Consider the following 17,213-nt stretch of genomic DNA (forward strand, 5'->3'; position numbering starts at 1 on the left):
CCAATACTGGACTAAAACTTCATGGAGTAGGGCAATGTACTTAGCACATAAGTGATTTACCTGAACTGCAATCTGGAACTGGTTGAGAGAGCGAATGTATTCCATCAAGACAGCTATAGTGAACTTGTGAGGTGCTTCCTGGACAAAGAAGCAAGCGTTAAGTGGAACTCGCATAGCTTCTCTGTTAATAACCCCATAAGAATAGGCATCACAATACCCTAATCCTGACAAAGATTCCTGCAGCCAGTTTCAAGCTGTCAACTTAGGCTGGCTGATCTAAGACTGCTGCCAAATTAGCCCTTAAATTTATTTCATTAGCCCTTAAAATTAACTTACCTTCTTCTCTGTAAAAACAGATAAAACATGCGTGTACATATCAGACTGGTCAATAACTGCTTGAGTGCGGACAGGACGTTTCAGGAGTGGATTACTTCTACTCAGGCCTGTTTCTACCACCTAGGAGGAAAAAAAGGTCTTTTAGAAAGAAAACTCTAGTGTAGTACAGTTTTGAGTCAGTCTCAGTTGTACAGACTGATTTCTGTTTCAAACACAACTATAAACTTGTTGTGTTAACAAGCAAATTCATATCTGTGTTCATGTTATATTAGATGAATCTTGTTCAGTGGGGATTTAATATTAAATTTAAAACTGCTTTATAAAGTGACATAAATACAGCTGCTCTTATATACCTCAAAGCCAGGAGCTGAATCTAACTACACTGACATCAGCCCTCAGGCTTAGAATAGTTTTGAGTATGTGACTGTACTCTGAGTTGGTGCTTGAATTTGGTACTTTAACAGAAGTAACTGAGATGTATCAGGACTGCCTATTATGCCATGATACATGTGCAATGTGCAGTGAAACCAGTCCTTTGGAAACCAAGGTAGTAGTTACTGATTCAGAGTTGCTTTTTCAGCTTCTACCTTCTCTCTGCTTTCAAGCACTGGGGTATTTTAACTCATCACTCTGGAGATGAGCTATGCAGCACCTGTCACACAAGTGTCAAGTGGGAGTCTTAGTGCATTTTCCACGGTAGACTTTCACTTGTGAGCCTGAGGCAGTCAGGACCTTTTGGGGTAAGCCTGAATTTCCTAAGTAGAAAGGAGCATGCCTTCACCTTGATATCACCTGAAAAGCAAACAGCATTGTTCTGTCTCTGTAAGCTGCTATAGCTAACATGGTTTACCATTGTATAGCTTTGCTCAGCTTCCAAGTACTTCTTATATTCATGATTCAGTTTGTCAAAAACAGTTGCAATCACAGACAGTGATCCTCTTTCTGGCTCACTAAGCACTGAAAAGATAAAAAGAAAGAACTATGAGGAGACATAACCAGGCACCCGAATGTTGCCTTTTTCAAAAGGTGATCTATAGTCTCTATTTAATTTTTAACTTTTAAGAAATACTTTCAGTCATGTCAGGTGTATTTAAATTGAAGTGGGGGGAAAGTTTTATTTTTCATGCTGTTAATTTCCTTCAGAATAGTGACCAAGGGTAGTTGAGACAAATGACATCCCAAGGACCAAGGCAGCTTCAGAGGTGATCTCAAATCTAAGAACAGCTAAGCTAACTTGGGTGAGTATTTATGAATAAACAGTATTGTACTTTCAAGATACAGAAAACGCACTTGAACTTACTTTGAGAGCATACAGACAGGATAACCATTTTGCATTCTTTTCTTTGGAGAAGGAAATCCATTAGTTTTCCTTTATCTAGCAAGAGGTTAACTACAGGTTCAAGTTTCACTTGAAGACTCCAGAGGTAACCTTGATTTGAAGAGGTAAACAAAGTGAATTGTCTTGTACGGTATAGCCTAGACATACAACTTTTCCACCCTTAAATGAAAACACATTGGGATTGTTTATTTGCCTTTCTAAGCCCATATTTTAGAGCAGCATTACCCTTGAAAAGTTGTAGTAGAGATAGATAATCCTCAGTTAACAGTACCAAAAGCAATCAACTTGGCAGATGTACCTAGTAAGTCACTTCAGTTTTAAGCTGCTTTGTGCACTGAAAGTGTAAACTAGCCCTCCTGATACCAAGTATTGTAGAGTCCAAGAGCTCACCACTTACCTTCACTTGCACTGATGATAATATCAGGTTGAAAGACAATCCAAGAAGAAGAATCTAAATGTTAAGGTTTTAACACCTATATTAACTTGATGCTAAACTGTTTCTCCTGAGTTTACATTACTATAGAGAAGCAGATCCCATTAACATACTTTGATTTACTGTCACTTCTACTTCTGAGGTTTTGAACCACGTTCTTGGAATGATGTCTTCAATTTTATGGTGTTCCTATTCAGTAATTTCATACACATGTCTCAAATAACTAGGAAATGTGGTATTACACCAGACTTCAGCATTTACAACTTTGTGAAAGCATTATGAGGCTATTATGACACATATTTCATCTTGAAGTACATGTGCATAATCAGCTAAAACTGCTCTGTTAAAGAGCCAAGGTAACAAATGCTACATTCTTCCCTGTTTGATACATAGAATGAGGTTCTTACTTTTTGAGAGGATTTAAAGGATACAGAGTTTACATGGAACAGGAGCCTGACTTGTCACAGAAGCTGGGCCTGCAGAAAAAAAGAACATCAGGTGAAGAACAGCAGTAACTCTGGCAGCTCTCCTATACCAAGTATTTTATGTCAAAAAGGTAAGTATGGAGTGTAACACTCTAGCATGTAGTCAAAAAGAAGGATCCATTTGTGTAGCCAGATCTACAAAGAAAATCTGATACTGAGAAGGCAAACAAATCCTTCAAAACATGATTGTTTTGGTTTTCAGCTCTAGTACTGAAATTCTAAGTACACAGATTCCATTTGCTGTATTTAAATGTATACTCTTTAAAAGGAAGAGTGGTTTGTACATTCTGATCCTAACCTACAAATCTCCATCTGCAGATTTATCATACTTGCTATCAGATGTTGGAGCTTTTAATGTGCAATCTTTTTGTATAGAAGCATCTTTCTCTTCTACAAAGAGAACCTCACTGCTTTATCACCTGCTAATGAAACTATGCTCAGGCTATTTCTATACTCCCAGCTTGAGGGTAACTGCCTGTCACACGTCTAGTATTGGAGAACAGAAAGGTAATCCAAGAAGAATCTAAGCATTGGAGTCCTAACACTGATTGTAGCATTACTTCCAAACTGATCCCAAACTTGATTCTGAGCTTTAATTGTCTTTCAGCCTCTAACTTCATAAGTCACAGAGTCCTGACTTAAGCCAGAAAAACATGAAGTGCATTTGAGCACCCACAAGCTTTGAAAGCCATGGCAAAAAAACTCCCTAAACCTGACATTTTTCAAGTGTAAAAGCAAAGTACTATAGGAAACATGCCCCTTAAACAGCAACTCCTCTGTAGTTGGCACACATTTGGAACACCAACTCCTGCTCAATTGCTTCTTACCTTCTTCCTTCCTCACCCTCTCAAATATGTATAACTGAAGTGTTAGTAACCTGAAGCACTCCTGTATGTGAGCTGTTATATTCAAGTACTCTTGCTAAGTGTTAGGTTTTTCATTATATAGTGGTTCTACCTGCTACAGGTATTTGATAGGGTTGTATTGATCGAGGTGGAAGTACAAACTGATGGATGGTTGTGGACCCATCAAATTCTCCTTTTAGCTTGATGTCAAATATAACTGAAGTCTGCAATTAAAAAGAGGAAGTTAGTGTTGACGAATGTGAATCACCCATCTGCATGCATTCAGTCTGCTTTTCACATTTCCATCTAGTATTCTCTGCTAGAATCATAGAATGGTTGGGGTTGCAAGGCATGTACTGGGATTGATGACATTTTTCACTGATCAGGCTGCTCAAAGCCCCATCCAACCTGGTACTGAACCCTTTCGGCGATAGGGAATCCTGTTCCAGGGTCTGACCACCCTCACTGTAAAAAGCTCCATCCCTTGCATCCCATCTAAATCTATCTCCCTTTGGTCTAAAACCACTGCCCCTAGAACTGTCACTACCTACCCTAGAAAAAAGTGTCTCTCAGTCTGTTGCACAACACATGACTTTGATACTGCATAGTTAAGGATGCTAGAAACTCGGGGAAAATTATCTATCTTCCTCTGCTATCCTCACACTTCTACCATTCAGTCTTGTTCAACTCAAGTCACTAACACTTCTAACCTAGTATGGACCACCAGGGAAAGCAGCTTTGCTTTCAGTGCCAGCGAAACTTCAGTTACTGGTGTCTCCCAAAGGCAAAGTGAGTAATGTTTACTGGGTTTCTGCAGTCACGTTTACAGCTGGACCAAAATGCTGGGGAGGAAGTGCTCTGGGTTAAATGCTAATGTGTAGAATCAACATGAAATATAACTGAAACATAAACTAATCCTCCCAAGGAGGTAACGCGCCCCCATCAAGAGAAGATAATACAAGAAGTCCAAGCCTTTTCCCAAGTTAAGAGCAGAGTACCACTTTAGCTTAACCACTGACCAAGCCTTGCTGCTGGGACTACAGACAAGAAGTTTTACCTGTGCTACTAGATGCACAAGAAGGTTTGTGTTCATACAAGTTTTTAGAGAGCCAGGCCTTCAGACTATAGGAGTGTAAATTTGTGTCACAGAAACAGTATCATTCAAATGTTTGTGATATGATAAGTTTCCCAGGATTGATAATTTAGTATCCAATTTAACTCTACTTCTTTGTATAATGCCTTAAAAGCCTACACACTGTAGCAGCAAAACAGCATAAGAAGCTGACAAGAAGCAAAAACAGTGTAAGAAAATAGCAGGCATTACCAGTAGCCCTGATCAGGATAAAAGGATAAATTTGTATCTCTTACAGTGCTATGGTTTTGTTTCTGCAAATATTCTGGCTTTTGGCCAAGCTAAGCCCAAAGAAAAATAATTTCTAAATTAAATTATTAGGTTATTAGAACCTGTCCCTAACTTCTCAAAGTTACGGCACAACACAATATAAATAAATCAGACCTCGGTATCCTGATGATGTACTACCACCAAGTTATCCACTACATTCAGGGCAAACTTCCCAGTTCTGTTCAGCTTTAAAATATGTGTCTTCTTACAGGAGCCCTCTCTATGGAAACAAAGAGAAATAAGAACTGGTCAACAAGCCTATTTAAGATGTCTTTTTGTCCTGCTTTTGCTGGGACTCAGTTTATTTTCTTCCTAGGAACTGGTACAGTTCTGTATTTTGGATTTAGTATGAGAATAACACTGATAAGACACTGATGTTTTTAGTTGCTGCTAAACAGTGCTTACTCTAAGTCAAGGACTTCTTGGTTTCCCATGCTCTGCCAGCAAGCAGGTGTGCAAGAAGCTGGGAGGGAGCAGGGCCAGGACAGCAGACCTGAACTGGCCAAAGGGATATTCCATACCCTAGGACATCATGCTTGGTATATAAAGTGGGGGAAGTTGGCCAGGAGGCACAGATCAGTGCTTGGGACAGGCTGGGTGGTGAGTAACTGTTACTGTGTCACTTGCTTTTCATGGGTTTTATTCCCTCCTCTATGCACATTTCATTACTACTACTATTAGTTTTTACTTTATTTCACTTGTTAAACTGTTATTATCTCAACCTATGAGTTTTACTGTTTTCTGATTTTCCTGCCCCTCCCACCAGGGGTTTGGGGGAGCAGCTGGTGGGTTTGGGAGAGCAGCTGGTGGTACTTAGCTGCCAATTGGGGTTAAACGACAACACTGACACAGATGTGAACTGCCACTAATGTTCTTCATTCTGCCCTTACCTGGGTAAGTGATAGAGCACTACTTCTGCTCCTGTACTGTTGGAAGTCCTTGAGTGATGCCTCAAATAGAGAACGTAAAGCTGCCCGTATCTAACAAGACAACAGGATTAAATCACTATTTTCAATTAAGAGCTCTACCAGTCTCTTAGGTAATCTCATCCTTTCTTCTAGGATAGAATGTTTGATTCTAAGTCAGGTAATAATTTAATTAAAAGTGAAAGATTAAACAGTACTTGCATGAGTATAGGCCATGCATTGTGATTTATCAGGTTTGGCATCCGTGAACGATTCCCCTACCAAAATATCAACTAAAAAATGAAACATTCTCCAAACGTCTGTGGTAATCCAGAACAATCTCATGTAAGACTTCTCCATTTGCTTCCCCTCCCCACCTTGCTCCAAGAGGGTTGTTTAGATGCTTTGTTCAAGGCAGTAACTGAAGTGCTTTAAAGCAACAGCACTGCTAAAACAAGAAACAAGTGCAACCATTGTAATGTCCTTATCTTCTCCCAGCATTCCCAAACCTTCCCAAGAAAGACCTGATGTGTGAGATACATACATTGTAGCCATAGCAATGTCTCTTTCAGAAAGGCTGAGCTTGGATGACTTGGGTGCTGCAGGTAACTCAATTTCAAATTTGGATAGTTTTGACATGGTCCCACTCTGTAAAAGGGAAAAGAAGAACTGTGACAAACTGAACCAGAAAGGAACGAGCCGCCTTTGCCCAACAGCTGTATCACCAGCGCCCCAACGAGGCGAAGGGCGGTCATAGCCTAAAAGAAAGGGTTTCGTGCTTTCTTTCCTAAAAAAAACCCAAGCGATTCTTAACACACATTTCTGTAACTTCAGAAGCTTTATCGTCTTGATTTTATGACTTCAGCTACAAAAATACTTCTATTTAAATTCAGTCAAGACACATTTGTATGAAAATCCCAAGTACAAATGGTCTGGAGATCTCAAACAGCAGTTCTCTTAACTTACTTTCCCTCTTCCAGAGAAGTATATGCTCCAACACTTAAATAATTGCTTCCTGGGAAGGAGAAAATATCACTACCTCCTACCAGTCACAGTCTCCTTTAGTCCCTGCCTTCTACTTAGAGCATGTCCCTTCTCCTGCCCAAAGTTTCTGCTCTCCTCTATGGAATTTATATTTAAGCAAGTTTTCACAGTTTCCAAACCTTCTACTGAAATTAACTTCCTATTCTTACTGATTCATTCTTGAGTGTGAAGTGTGAATACTAAGGAACTATTTCCTTTGCCAGACCTCTGTTTTCAAGTATTACTTTCATACAGGACCTTTCTCAGGAGATCTTTAAATATGACCTTCTGAACACAAGACAAAAATTATTTAGCTTCAACCTACAACTTGACACAAAATGTGAAGGAGGGGGAACCATAACCTAAGTTGTTAAAAAGAAAACTGTGAAAGGCTAGTAGGTTCCTCCCAGCCACCTAAGGGAACATCATGTCAGGATGCAGTGCAGACCCTATGTAAGATTAACACAAACCAGGAAACTCATGTGAATAAGATGCTTTTTAATCTCTTCCCTTAAATTGCCACAGAAATCTTCCTAATCCATTGGCAGGAGCAAGACAAATGCTGTAGTTATTTTCCTAATTTTTAACATCACCTGACTGCATCATTAACTGAAAACAGACACAAGACACATTTTCCCAAGATAAAAAGAAAAATATTTTCCCAGTAACAATGAGTGTTGCCCACAGTGAAGAACACCAAAAGAAATAGCTACTGTAGACAAAGCCCTCTCTGGCTTGGGACAACAGTTGTTCCTTAAGTGCTACCTTTTTCCTTTATCTCTTTTTCATCCAGTCATATCTGGGAGGTTATAATTATAATCACAAGAGAAAGGCCCTTAATTTTTCTTTATCATACTACAGAGAGCAAATGTTCATATTAAATCATAAATACCTATTTAAGTGAAAAAAATTCTTTAAAGGAATTAAAGTTGTAAAATATTTAGTCACCACCAGTCTTTTCTTTCCTTTCTCAAGGTCAACAGCCCAGCCTTGTCTGGACACACATCTTTCCAAAGAGCATGTAAGAAAGACTGAATTACCTAATTTTAAGCCATCAACTAGGAGCTGCCTTATAGATTTGCTTATTGTCATACAATGATGTGAACACATGCACTTTTTTGGAAGAAATTCAAGCAATAGAATATTTGGATGAAGATGTAGTTTAGGAAAAAATTTAAATGACAAGTTTGGAACATATCCCTTTACCTTGAAATAGAATGGCTGCAGGACATTGCCAAGGACAGTGGTTGAAAGAAGGATGACAGAGCTCTCTGGACAATACATGTACCAATTGACATTAATACTCTGATTCTTCAGAAGTTTTAAACTTCGTTTCTCTGGCAATACCTGGAAACATGAAATATTAGCCTTATACTACCACCAGGATTCCAACAGCATAAGTGGTAATGTGCAGGTGCAAGGGATGTTAAGCATGAAACAGTTAAGTGTAAAGACGTTTACCATGCTAGAATTAACAATCAGAAACCTGACAATTACAGCTGAGGCCCCACTTTACTGTAGCTAAGGAAAGAATACACATCAAATACTAATGATCTTAAAGGTGATGTGCTTTCCCACTCATCCAGATCTGGGTATAAGTTCTGTGCACAGTGGAGAAAACACCTAGCTTGATACAACTAGTGAAGTTTTATTAAAAAGTTCTTCTTACAATATTCTTGCTGCCTTCACTCCCCAGCTTCCTCAATCTTTTATATTTTGACAACTAAGTATATAAATCAATTCTCTTCAAGGGCTTAAATATCCTCTCTTTAAAATGACACTTATTTGATTTAGTCCTTTTACCTGCAGGGTTGACATTCATAATTCTTTCAGGTGCTAAATTTATATTTTTCCCCTCAATCAGCATGAAATAATGCTGCATTTTCAGTTACTTTCTTTAGTACTAGTTATTAGTAACAGTAATTATGAGAAACAATGTGTCTTAGCTCCAGGACTGAAACTATTGGGAAGTGCACCATTTTTTTTTAAGAAGTGTTTAAATATCACTCATGATGAATGTTAGAAAGGAGTATTTATTCATCAGACATCTTTAAAAACACATGCAAAGGAAATTAAATGTTACATAAAGGAACTCAATGAGGCCAACACAGGAGAAAGCTGCAAGTTGCAGAAGGGTACTAGCTAGTCAATTATTAGTTCTTTGCCACCTTTTAAGCATTTACACATCTTCCCCAATGCTTATTTGTTTTATGTGAAGCTGTATTTCACGTTAGATTTAGATACTCATTTCCATACAAGCCAAGAGCATCTCATAATCTAGAGTTCCCAAGGCTTAGTTGAGTACTCCTTTATACAAGGTCTTAAAACCTGTAAATGATAAATTTGCCCTGCTCTAAAAATGTATTCTTCTTAAAAATTAAAAAATTGTAGTCTGCAAACCAAATGGCAGAAATTGTTTTTTTAGCAGTACACTTTCTCAGTTACAGAGACAAGAAAAGAATTCAAATATGCTGTTACAAATTTACATTTTCACATCTCTAAGCATGTCCCACGGGAGTTATTTGTATTACCTGGTAGAATTCAATTCCTTGATCTGTGATGAAGACAATTTCTGTAGAACTCGTCCAGCAGAATCCTAGAATATTGGCATTCTTTGTCTTTTAACAAACAAGCAAACAAACACTGTTTTACTTGGAAAAATTAACTATTCAGGTAAGCTAATATTACTAAATGAAGAACACGAGACCAAAGGCAATTTAGGTATCCAGTCTCTGGAGTTAATACTTTTGGCCAACCAGACACCCAGCATGCATCAGTTGCTTTTATAAAGCATTCCCAAATTACATATGAACACAATTACTGTATGGCCTGGAATTTTGGCAGCATGTAACATTTACAAGTTTATTATACAATCAAATTTTATTTTCACCCTAGATAAAACTAAGTTCCTCTGCTTCAAATTCTACTGCCAATTCAACCAGTTCCTGACATAAAAAGCAGGAAGAGATGTTGAGAGAAACTAAAAACTGAAGGGAAAAATTTGGCATGACTTCACTCAGAATCTACTCCTATTACACACAGAAGTTTTATTACCATAAAGGTTTTACTAGAATGGTTTACTTAAACTCATAATCCTAAATAATGAAGCAGACAGTGTTTCAGCTTTAAAGACTACAGGGATACAGGATCTGTATAAAATCTGTATAAATCAGATGTATAAAAATTTACTTTAGCATTCTATTACCCAAAAATGTAATTTGTTTTAGTTAAAAGTTGGAAAGTATCAATCAATTACAATAGTACTTGTTTCTGGTAAATAATCATCAAAAATTAGAAGGATTATTAAAAATTAGCAAACATAATATGAAAACTAGTAATAGCTAGTAATATTACTGATTAGTGACATTAGGAAAGAACATCCACATTAACATATCTAGCACTAATATAATCACTGTCCACTGTTTCTGTATCATCAGCACTTTGTCTCTTCTCCTTACCAAACCTTGACATTTGTTGCCCCCACAGCATTTCTGATCCCTCTAGGAAACAATCACATTCACAACACAGGGAAGTTTTTTCTGGTATTGTTAATACCTGTCTGTTCACTCAATTTCAATAGACAGTAGTGCTTACATCTCTCATTTCCTTGATGTTAGTGTTTTTAAGGTACCTCAGTTAGCTCTCTTGTAGTCACCAGCCTAACTAACATCAGAGTTTCACTTAAGCATATAAGCTTGGGACATTTAACTCACCTTACATTCCTGTGTATATTCTAGCTGAGGGCTATCTGGAATAAAATTCAAGAAATCCTGCAAAAACACCCATTAAGTGGATTAGCAATTATGAAGCACAGAGAAGATACATACATAGATAGCAAAGAATAGATATTAGTTAATCAAAGTGTCTTAGATGGAATATATATATATATATATAGTGAAGAAAAACTTCTGTTCCACCTCACCCTTGACAGAGTTGGCTCCCCCTTACACTTTTTGTTTAAATCATGATACTAGCAAGACAACAATGTTGCCTGACCAGCCTCTCAGGATGATGGAGGAATTTTCACTACAGCTTCTGCTAGCCAACAGACTTCTTGAACATTTCTCAGGATGATGGAGGAATTTTCACTACAGCTTCTGTTAGCCAACAGACTTCTTGAACATTTCTCTCAAAGAATTTTACTCTGAAGCAGAGGATTTCCAGCTCCATTTCCCTAGCTGCAGGGTGTACATTTCTTACCACACTTTTTAAAGTTCTCTGCACAGCCAGGATCTTGTTCCCCAAGGAAAATTTGATGCACTTCACTTCTCCTTTGTCCTCCATCCTATACAGAAAGAAACAGAAGTTATGGAAATATAATCTAAAAGTTATGGAAATCTTAAAGAATAAACCCTAAATAAGGCAATGATGGAGGAAAAAAAAGCATAATGCAAATGCTTTTGAATACATATTATTACTCTTGCCTGACTAATACATTCAAAACCCAGACTGACAGAACATTGCAGCTCACTCTTCAGAGGTCCTCAACACATCAATTGCAGAATCATGGCTAAGCTCACACAAATTAGCACCTGAAATCACTGCAAATGCTCAGCTCTGTTGGCCTGCAGAAACTGGAAGACTTGTGGGACTCTCCAAACCTGCATCCTCAGTTCTGTGACACTATCATCCTGCAATCTGCTCTGTTACTTCCAGAACTGCTGCTAGTTGACACAAACCTCCTTGCTTTCCCACTAGGACACAGCCTCTGGAAGAACTTCTGATGTTAAAAGGAGAGTGAGGCTGTTTTCACACCATTAAAATAAATTTTTTAAATATTCTTACCAAACAAGCATCAGCACAATTGGCATGAATAAGGTATATATAGTTCCTCCACCATATGCTATTAAGTCAGGCCAAAGAGAGAGAGAGTCAAGTATAAAAATAGTGGAACATCATGAAGTTTACTAAATATTTTCAGCTCCTTCAGGACTGATAAGTGTAATCAAATAAAAAAGTAAAATAAACCCAGCAATTTTCAGGACAGGCCCTATGCAATACCCAAGAGATCACAGTAAACACATTTTGATTACAAACTGCTTCATCTCTATTTGGATTGATATGGAATAAAGGAATACTTCCTTACATATGCACAGCAGAGTACAAAGAGCCATCACTCTTAACAGAGACACATGTAAAATAGTTTACTGTTGTCAAATTCTGCAAAAATGTTTCCACAAGAAATGGAAGACATAGAAGAAGCCAATTCAGATGAAACAAGGAACAGAAGATGAGAAACCCGCATCTAGGTTTGGACATGTGTGTTCAAATGCACATACGATTCAAGCACACATGATTGTGCTTGAATCACAGACATCACTTGCTAAACTGTATCCTTGGATAAGTCCTTGGATAGGAATCACTCTCTCATATGTACAGCATATTTTAATAAAAGACTTGTTTAAAAAAAGAAGTCACAGCCTAATTACTTTTTCCCCCCAGAAGACCATATGGAGGGAAAAGCATAACCTCTTAATTGCAAGATTATATCTAAGAACAAATCGAAATATGATCACAACTACTTTTAAGTTTAATGCCTGAATTACAGTGGATCAGGACTAACCACCATACAATTGGAAGATTCCATCATTCTATCCCAAGATAAATGTGCCATACCTGAAGGAAATAGGATTTCTATCCTCCAAACCCTTAACAACAACTCCTGTAGCTCCACCAGATCGAACAGCAAAAACCTACAAAAAAAGTTTTGAACATATATTTAACTCTTTCAAAGTCATAACCTTCACCTGCTTCCTCTTCTATAAGCCACACCTTTTATTTTTTTTTTACTAAACACAATTTTTGTTCTTCTGCAGATCTGATAGTTCACACTAAGACAATCTGGAATTGCAAGTTTACTTTGAGTTGTCAGATTGCATGGTACTGCAACAGTCTTGCAGGCATATTCTGAACTACTGGACAAGTAAATCAAAAATGTATTAGGTTGGATTTCACCTGCCTTACTCTCACTGCCGTAAGGTCTTTCTGGAATTCATCAGAGTCAGCACTTTTCCTTTCTGTTCCAAGTGTCCCCACACGACTTGCAAACTTTGTCACTTTGCTCTTAGCTTAATTTCCCTGAATTTTTCACACCCCTTCCAATTCCTGAAATTACATGTATTCATTAAAAAATGAATAATTACAGCTTTCCTTGTGGCACAGACCCAAGTGGCCATTTCTTGGTTTTACTGCTTTTAAGCAGGTTCTCCTTAATATCCATATGGGCTCCTGAGAGTTCAGCTCAGTACAGCTAAAAGATCCACAGGCTGTCATGAGGCTTATTAAATTAAATTTAAAATTAAATCAGTAAAAATTTTTATAAACCTTTATCTTGGTTTTGTTTCTTTTATATTTTCCTAAGTCATGTACTAGTAAAAGTATCTAAGACATCAGGGCTTTGTTTAAAAGACAAAGGACCTCAGCCTGGGGACTGGGAAGAGATGTAACTCAATGACCCAGAAGCCTGATCCTGTCAGAACATGTTATTAAAAAGGAATAGTTTAATAGTAATAGATTATCATAGAGATTTGCAATTGATTTTACCTAAGGAGTTTCAGCCAACATGCCCTAGCAACTGAGAATTCCTTTAGTCCAGTTTCACACATACATGTAAAAAACCTGCTAGAGAGATGACATGTATTGAGTTGGGATAACAAAAAAAAAAAAAAAAAAAAAAAAGAGTCATGCTGTTACAAACTTTACCTAGCTTGGAAAAAGAAAGTCAGGCAAATGCCTTATTGGTCCTTGCTATATGTGCAGCAGCGCTAGGCACACAGATCAGGGCTCAGGGTGACAGGGACATTGTTCTGCAATATCAGCCATGCTGCCAGTCTGCTACGCGCAGGCAGGAAATACAGGTATCAAGGTTAAAAATTGCAAGCAAGTCCACAGCCTTACTAGAATGATAAATACTAAGTTTAACTTTTTTTAGTATTATGAAGATAGAAAATGAAGGCAACACTCTCTTAATCTCTGCAAGATGAGAAGATTGCATGGACAGGTCTCACATGGGAAACTGTCATTGAAACGCTGGTTACAAATGATTCAGAGACACGATGGAAATCAAACTATTTTAGGTAATAAGAAAACAGAGAGAAATAAATTTCCACTGGAAAATATTAATCTTTCAAGTGAGCTCTCAACAATCAGTTTCTGTGTAGTTATATTACATCCACACACTGATACAGTGTCTCCTGATAGGGTATTTCAAGTGGCCCTCAAAGATAATGGTTTATAAGAAGAAATATCTGGAAAGTGGCCCAGTGGAAAAGGACCTGGAGATGCTGGATGACAGCAGCTGAACAAGAGCCAGCATATGCCCAAGTGGCCAAGAAACCAATGGCATCCTGCCTGTATCATCAATAGCGTGGCCAGCAGGACCAGGGCAGTGATTGTCCCCCTGTATTCTGCAATGGTGAGGCCACACCTGGAGTGCTGTGTCCAATTCCAGGCCCCTCAATTCAGGAACGATATTGAGGTGCTGGAGAATGTTCAGAGAAGGGCAACAGAGCTGGGGAAGGGTCTGGAGCACAGGTCCTGTAAGGAACAGCTGTGGGAGCTGGGTTTGTTTAGCCTGGGGAAAAGGAGGTTCAGGGGTGAGCTTATTACTCCCCACAACTCCCTGAAAAAGGCTGCAGCCAGGTGGGGCCAGCCTCTTCTCCTGGCAACCAGCGACAGAACCAGAAGACATCGCCTTAAGCTGTTCTGGGGAAGGGTTAGGCTGGACATTAGGAAGAACTTCTTCCATGAAAGGGTGATTAGACACTGGAATAATCTGCCCAGGGAGGTGGTGGAGGTACCACCTGCTGAACTGGAGCTGTTTAAGGAAAGCCTGGATGCGGCACTCAGTGCATGGTCTAGTTGACAAGATGGTGATCAAGGAAAGGTTGGATAATCTCAGAGACCTCTTCCAACCTAAATTACTCTGTAATCATTCTGAACAGTGCAACAGCAAGAAACACACCCCAGAAATATTGCTCCCTCTCCAAACATGCCACTGATCATGTCCACACATGGGGCAACACATGCCAGCTATATGGGGAAGAAAGTCTGAAGGTTCTGGCTCCATGAATGCTGAGGTCAAAGAATGGTTACAGGAATTAGACAGTAGTGGAATGTATCCACATCTGTATAAGCCTCATGACAGCCTGTGGATCTTTTAGCTGTACTGAGCTGAACTCTCAGGAGCCCATATGGATATTAAGGAGAACCTGCTTAAAAGCAGTAAAGCCAAGAAATGGCCACTTGGGTCTGTGCCACAAGGAAAGCTGTAATTATTCATTTTTTAATGAATACATGTAATTTCAGGAATTGGAAGGGGTGTGAAAAATTCAGGGAAGTTAAGCTAAGAGCAAAGTGACAAAGTTTGCAAGTCGTGTGGGGACACTTGGAACAGAAAGGAAAAGCGCTGACTCCGATGAATTCCAGAAAGACCTTACGGCAGTGAGAGTAAGGCAGGTGAAATCCAACCTAATAAATCGGTAAAGGAAAAAAACCGAAATTCTACCGCCTCTAGCACGATGACAGGTCCTGAAGGGGAACAACCGGGCTCATGCCCGGCGGCCGAGGGACGGCAGGAAACCAAAGGCGGGCAGGGAAGCACAGGCAAGCCGGCGAGCAGCAGCGGCGCGGGCCGAGCCCACAGGCCCGGATCCGCAGCCCCGGCCCGCGGCAGGGCGGGAGGGCCCCGCCGCCCCCACCTGCTTGTTGGCCTCGTCGAAGAACACGCAGTTCACGGGGTTCGCCTTCTCGAAGTGCACGGGCCGCGCGCACAGCGCCAGGTAGCAGCCGCCGGCCTCCGCGCCGCCCTTCGCTCGCCCCTCGCCCTCTCCTCCTCCTCCTCCTTCTTCTCTGCCTGCTGCTCCTGCTGCCGCTCCCGGCGCCTCGTCCTCGGCCGGCCCCGGCGGCTGGCGGCGCGCGGCGGCGGCCATTGCCGAGCCCCGCTCTCGGGCGGCCGCTTCCTGTTTACACTGCCCGGGCGCGTGACGCGGCACGCTCCCGCCTTAAAGGCGCAGCGGCCGGCAGCGCGGAGCGGCTGAGGGGAGAGCGGAGAGCGGGGCCGGGGACGCGGAGCGCTGCTGAGGGAGAGCGGGGGCGAGGAGCGCTGCTGGGGGAGAGCGGGGCCGGGGAGCGCTGCCGGGGGAGAGCGGGGCCGGGGACGGGGAGCGCTGCCGGGGGAGAGCGGGGCCGGGGACGGGGAGCGCTGCTGGGGGAGAGCGGGGCCGGGGACGCGGAGCGCTGCTGAGGGAGAGCGGAGAGCGGGGCCGGGGGCGCGGAGCTGCTGGGGGAGAGCGGGGCTGGCAGTGCCCCCAGCTCTGAGCGCCCATGCGGGAGACGTACCGGTGAGCCTAACAGACGGAAACAGAAACCTGGGAAGCTGCGAAGTCCGCTTCAGGAAAGGCGGGAGTGCTGGCAAGGTGGTAGAAGAGAAAGACGTGGAGTGAGCAGAGCGTTACAATGCGGGACGCATTGCGAATATTTAGGAGGGCACATACTAGAGGAGGGAAATAAGGGAATTAAGGTGCCAGGGTAAGCTCTGACTCTACCAGTGTCACTTAGCAGGGCACTGCTCTAGCTGGGAGGATTTATTCTGCTTTTAAAGGCAAAGCTAGTGGACTTTAAAGTGGTGAGGCAAGCAAAAACACTGTCTTAACCAAGTGTGGAGGCCACAGCAGCAGACTGGGGCTTTTGGCCCAATCTTTTATAGTGATTTTAAAACCAACCAACCAAAAACAAACGCTAAACCTTTATGTGGAGGAAAAAAATGAAACAGCTTCTTCCGAGATCTGCCTTTATTTGTCCACAATTACTGCATCATCGCTGTCACTATTGATCCTGCTCCTTGGCAGGAAACTGCTTTTTAATGATGTAAAATAGGTCAGGAAAAATAATAATAAAGCATTACTGAAGTCAAAGCCCGGCTTGGTCCTCAGCATTTATGCTGAACATTTATTTTAGTTTGGACGACAAAACAGCGATGGGATCTTTTTTGTTGATGCACTGGCTAATGCCTTAGCTCACTAGCTGTAAGCCCTACTTCATGATCTAGAAATTGAGAATATCAATTATGTATTTGCTTATTGGTTTAGAAAGGAAAATTTAAAAATAGGGGGGAAAAAAGACTTAAGATCATACCAATTTTTAAAATATCAGATTAAAATGGTAGCACAGTCCAGTATGGGAGAAATAGAAATTTAAGTACAGATACTAACGAAGTATCATGCAAACAACTGTTGGATGACTTGTGACTCAGTTAGTCCACCTGCACTAATTTCACATCAGACTAGAGATAGTAAAGTCACAACTAAGAATTACAACAAGCTGTTTGTTCTGCAGAATCCTCCTGCATCACCAAACAGTTCTGTTAACTGGAGATGACAAGTATATCCAAAGCATTTAAAGTACCTTAAAGTTTATCATTTTTTTACAAAGTAACAAAATGTATT

The 17,213-nt window shown here is 40.5% G+C and overlaps 1 protein-coding gene across 1 annotated transcript in view; it reads right to left on the reverse strand.

The window, feature by feature from the left end:
* RMC1 (regulator of MON1-CCZ1) overlaps window positions 1-15,713 on the reverse strand; it is a 17,334-nt gene extending 1,621 nt beyond the window's left edge. The window contains exons 1-16 of the mRNA XM_068190679.1: window positions 15,468-15,713; window positions 12,385-12,461; window positions 10,969-11,053; window positions 10,482-10,538; window positions 9,300-9,386; window positions 7,975-8,115; window positions 6,290-6,393; window positions 5,731-5,820; window positions 4,955-5,060; window positions 3,551-3,662; window positions 2,540-2,584; window positions 2,073-2,126; window positions 1,637-1,765; window positions 1,187-1,293; window positions 337-456; window positions 61-138 (exon numbers count right to left, since the gene is read on the reverse strand). Of these exons, the coding sequence (XP_068046780.1) occupies window positions 61-138; window positions 337-456; window positions 1,187-1,293; window positions 1,637-1,765; window positions 2,073-2,126; window positions 2,540-2,584; window positions 3,551-3,662; window positions 4,955-5,060; window positions 5,731-5,820; window positions 6,290-6,393; window positions 7,975-8,115; window positions 9,300-9,386; window positions 10,482-10,538; window positions 10,969-11,053; window positions 12,385-12,461; window positions 15,468-15,698 (1,623 nt within the window). The 5' untranslated portion in view covers window positions 15,699-15,713. The remainder of the gene's footprint in view (window positions 1-60; window positions 139-336; window positions 457-1,186; window positions 1,294-1,636; window positions 1,766-2,072; window positions 2,127-2,539; window positions 2,585-3,550; window positions 3,663-4,954; window positions 5,061-5,730; window positions 5,821-6,289; window positions 6,394-7,974; window positions 8,116-9,299; window positions 9,387-10,481; window positions 10,539-10,968; window positions 11,054-12,384; window positions 12,462-15,467) is intronic.
* Between the last annotated feature and the right edge of the window lie 1,500 nt (window positions 15,714-17,213).

The sequence above is a fragment of the Anomalospiza imberbis genome, chromosome 1, assembly GCF_031753505.1.
Source record: "Anomalospiza imberbis isolate Cuckoo-Finch-1a 21T00152 chromosome 1, ASM3175350v1, whole genome shotgun sequence".
Lineage (NCBI taxonomy): Eukaryota > Metazoa > Chordata > Aves > Passeriformes > Viduidae > Anomalospiza > Anomalospiza imberbis.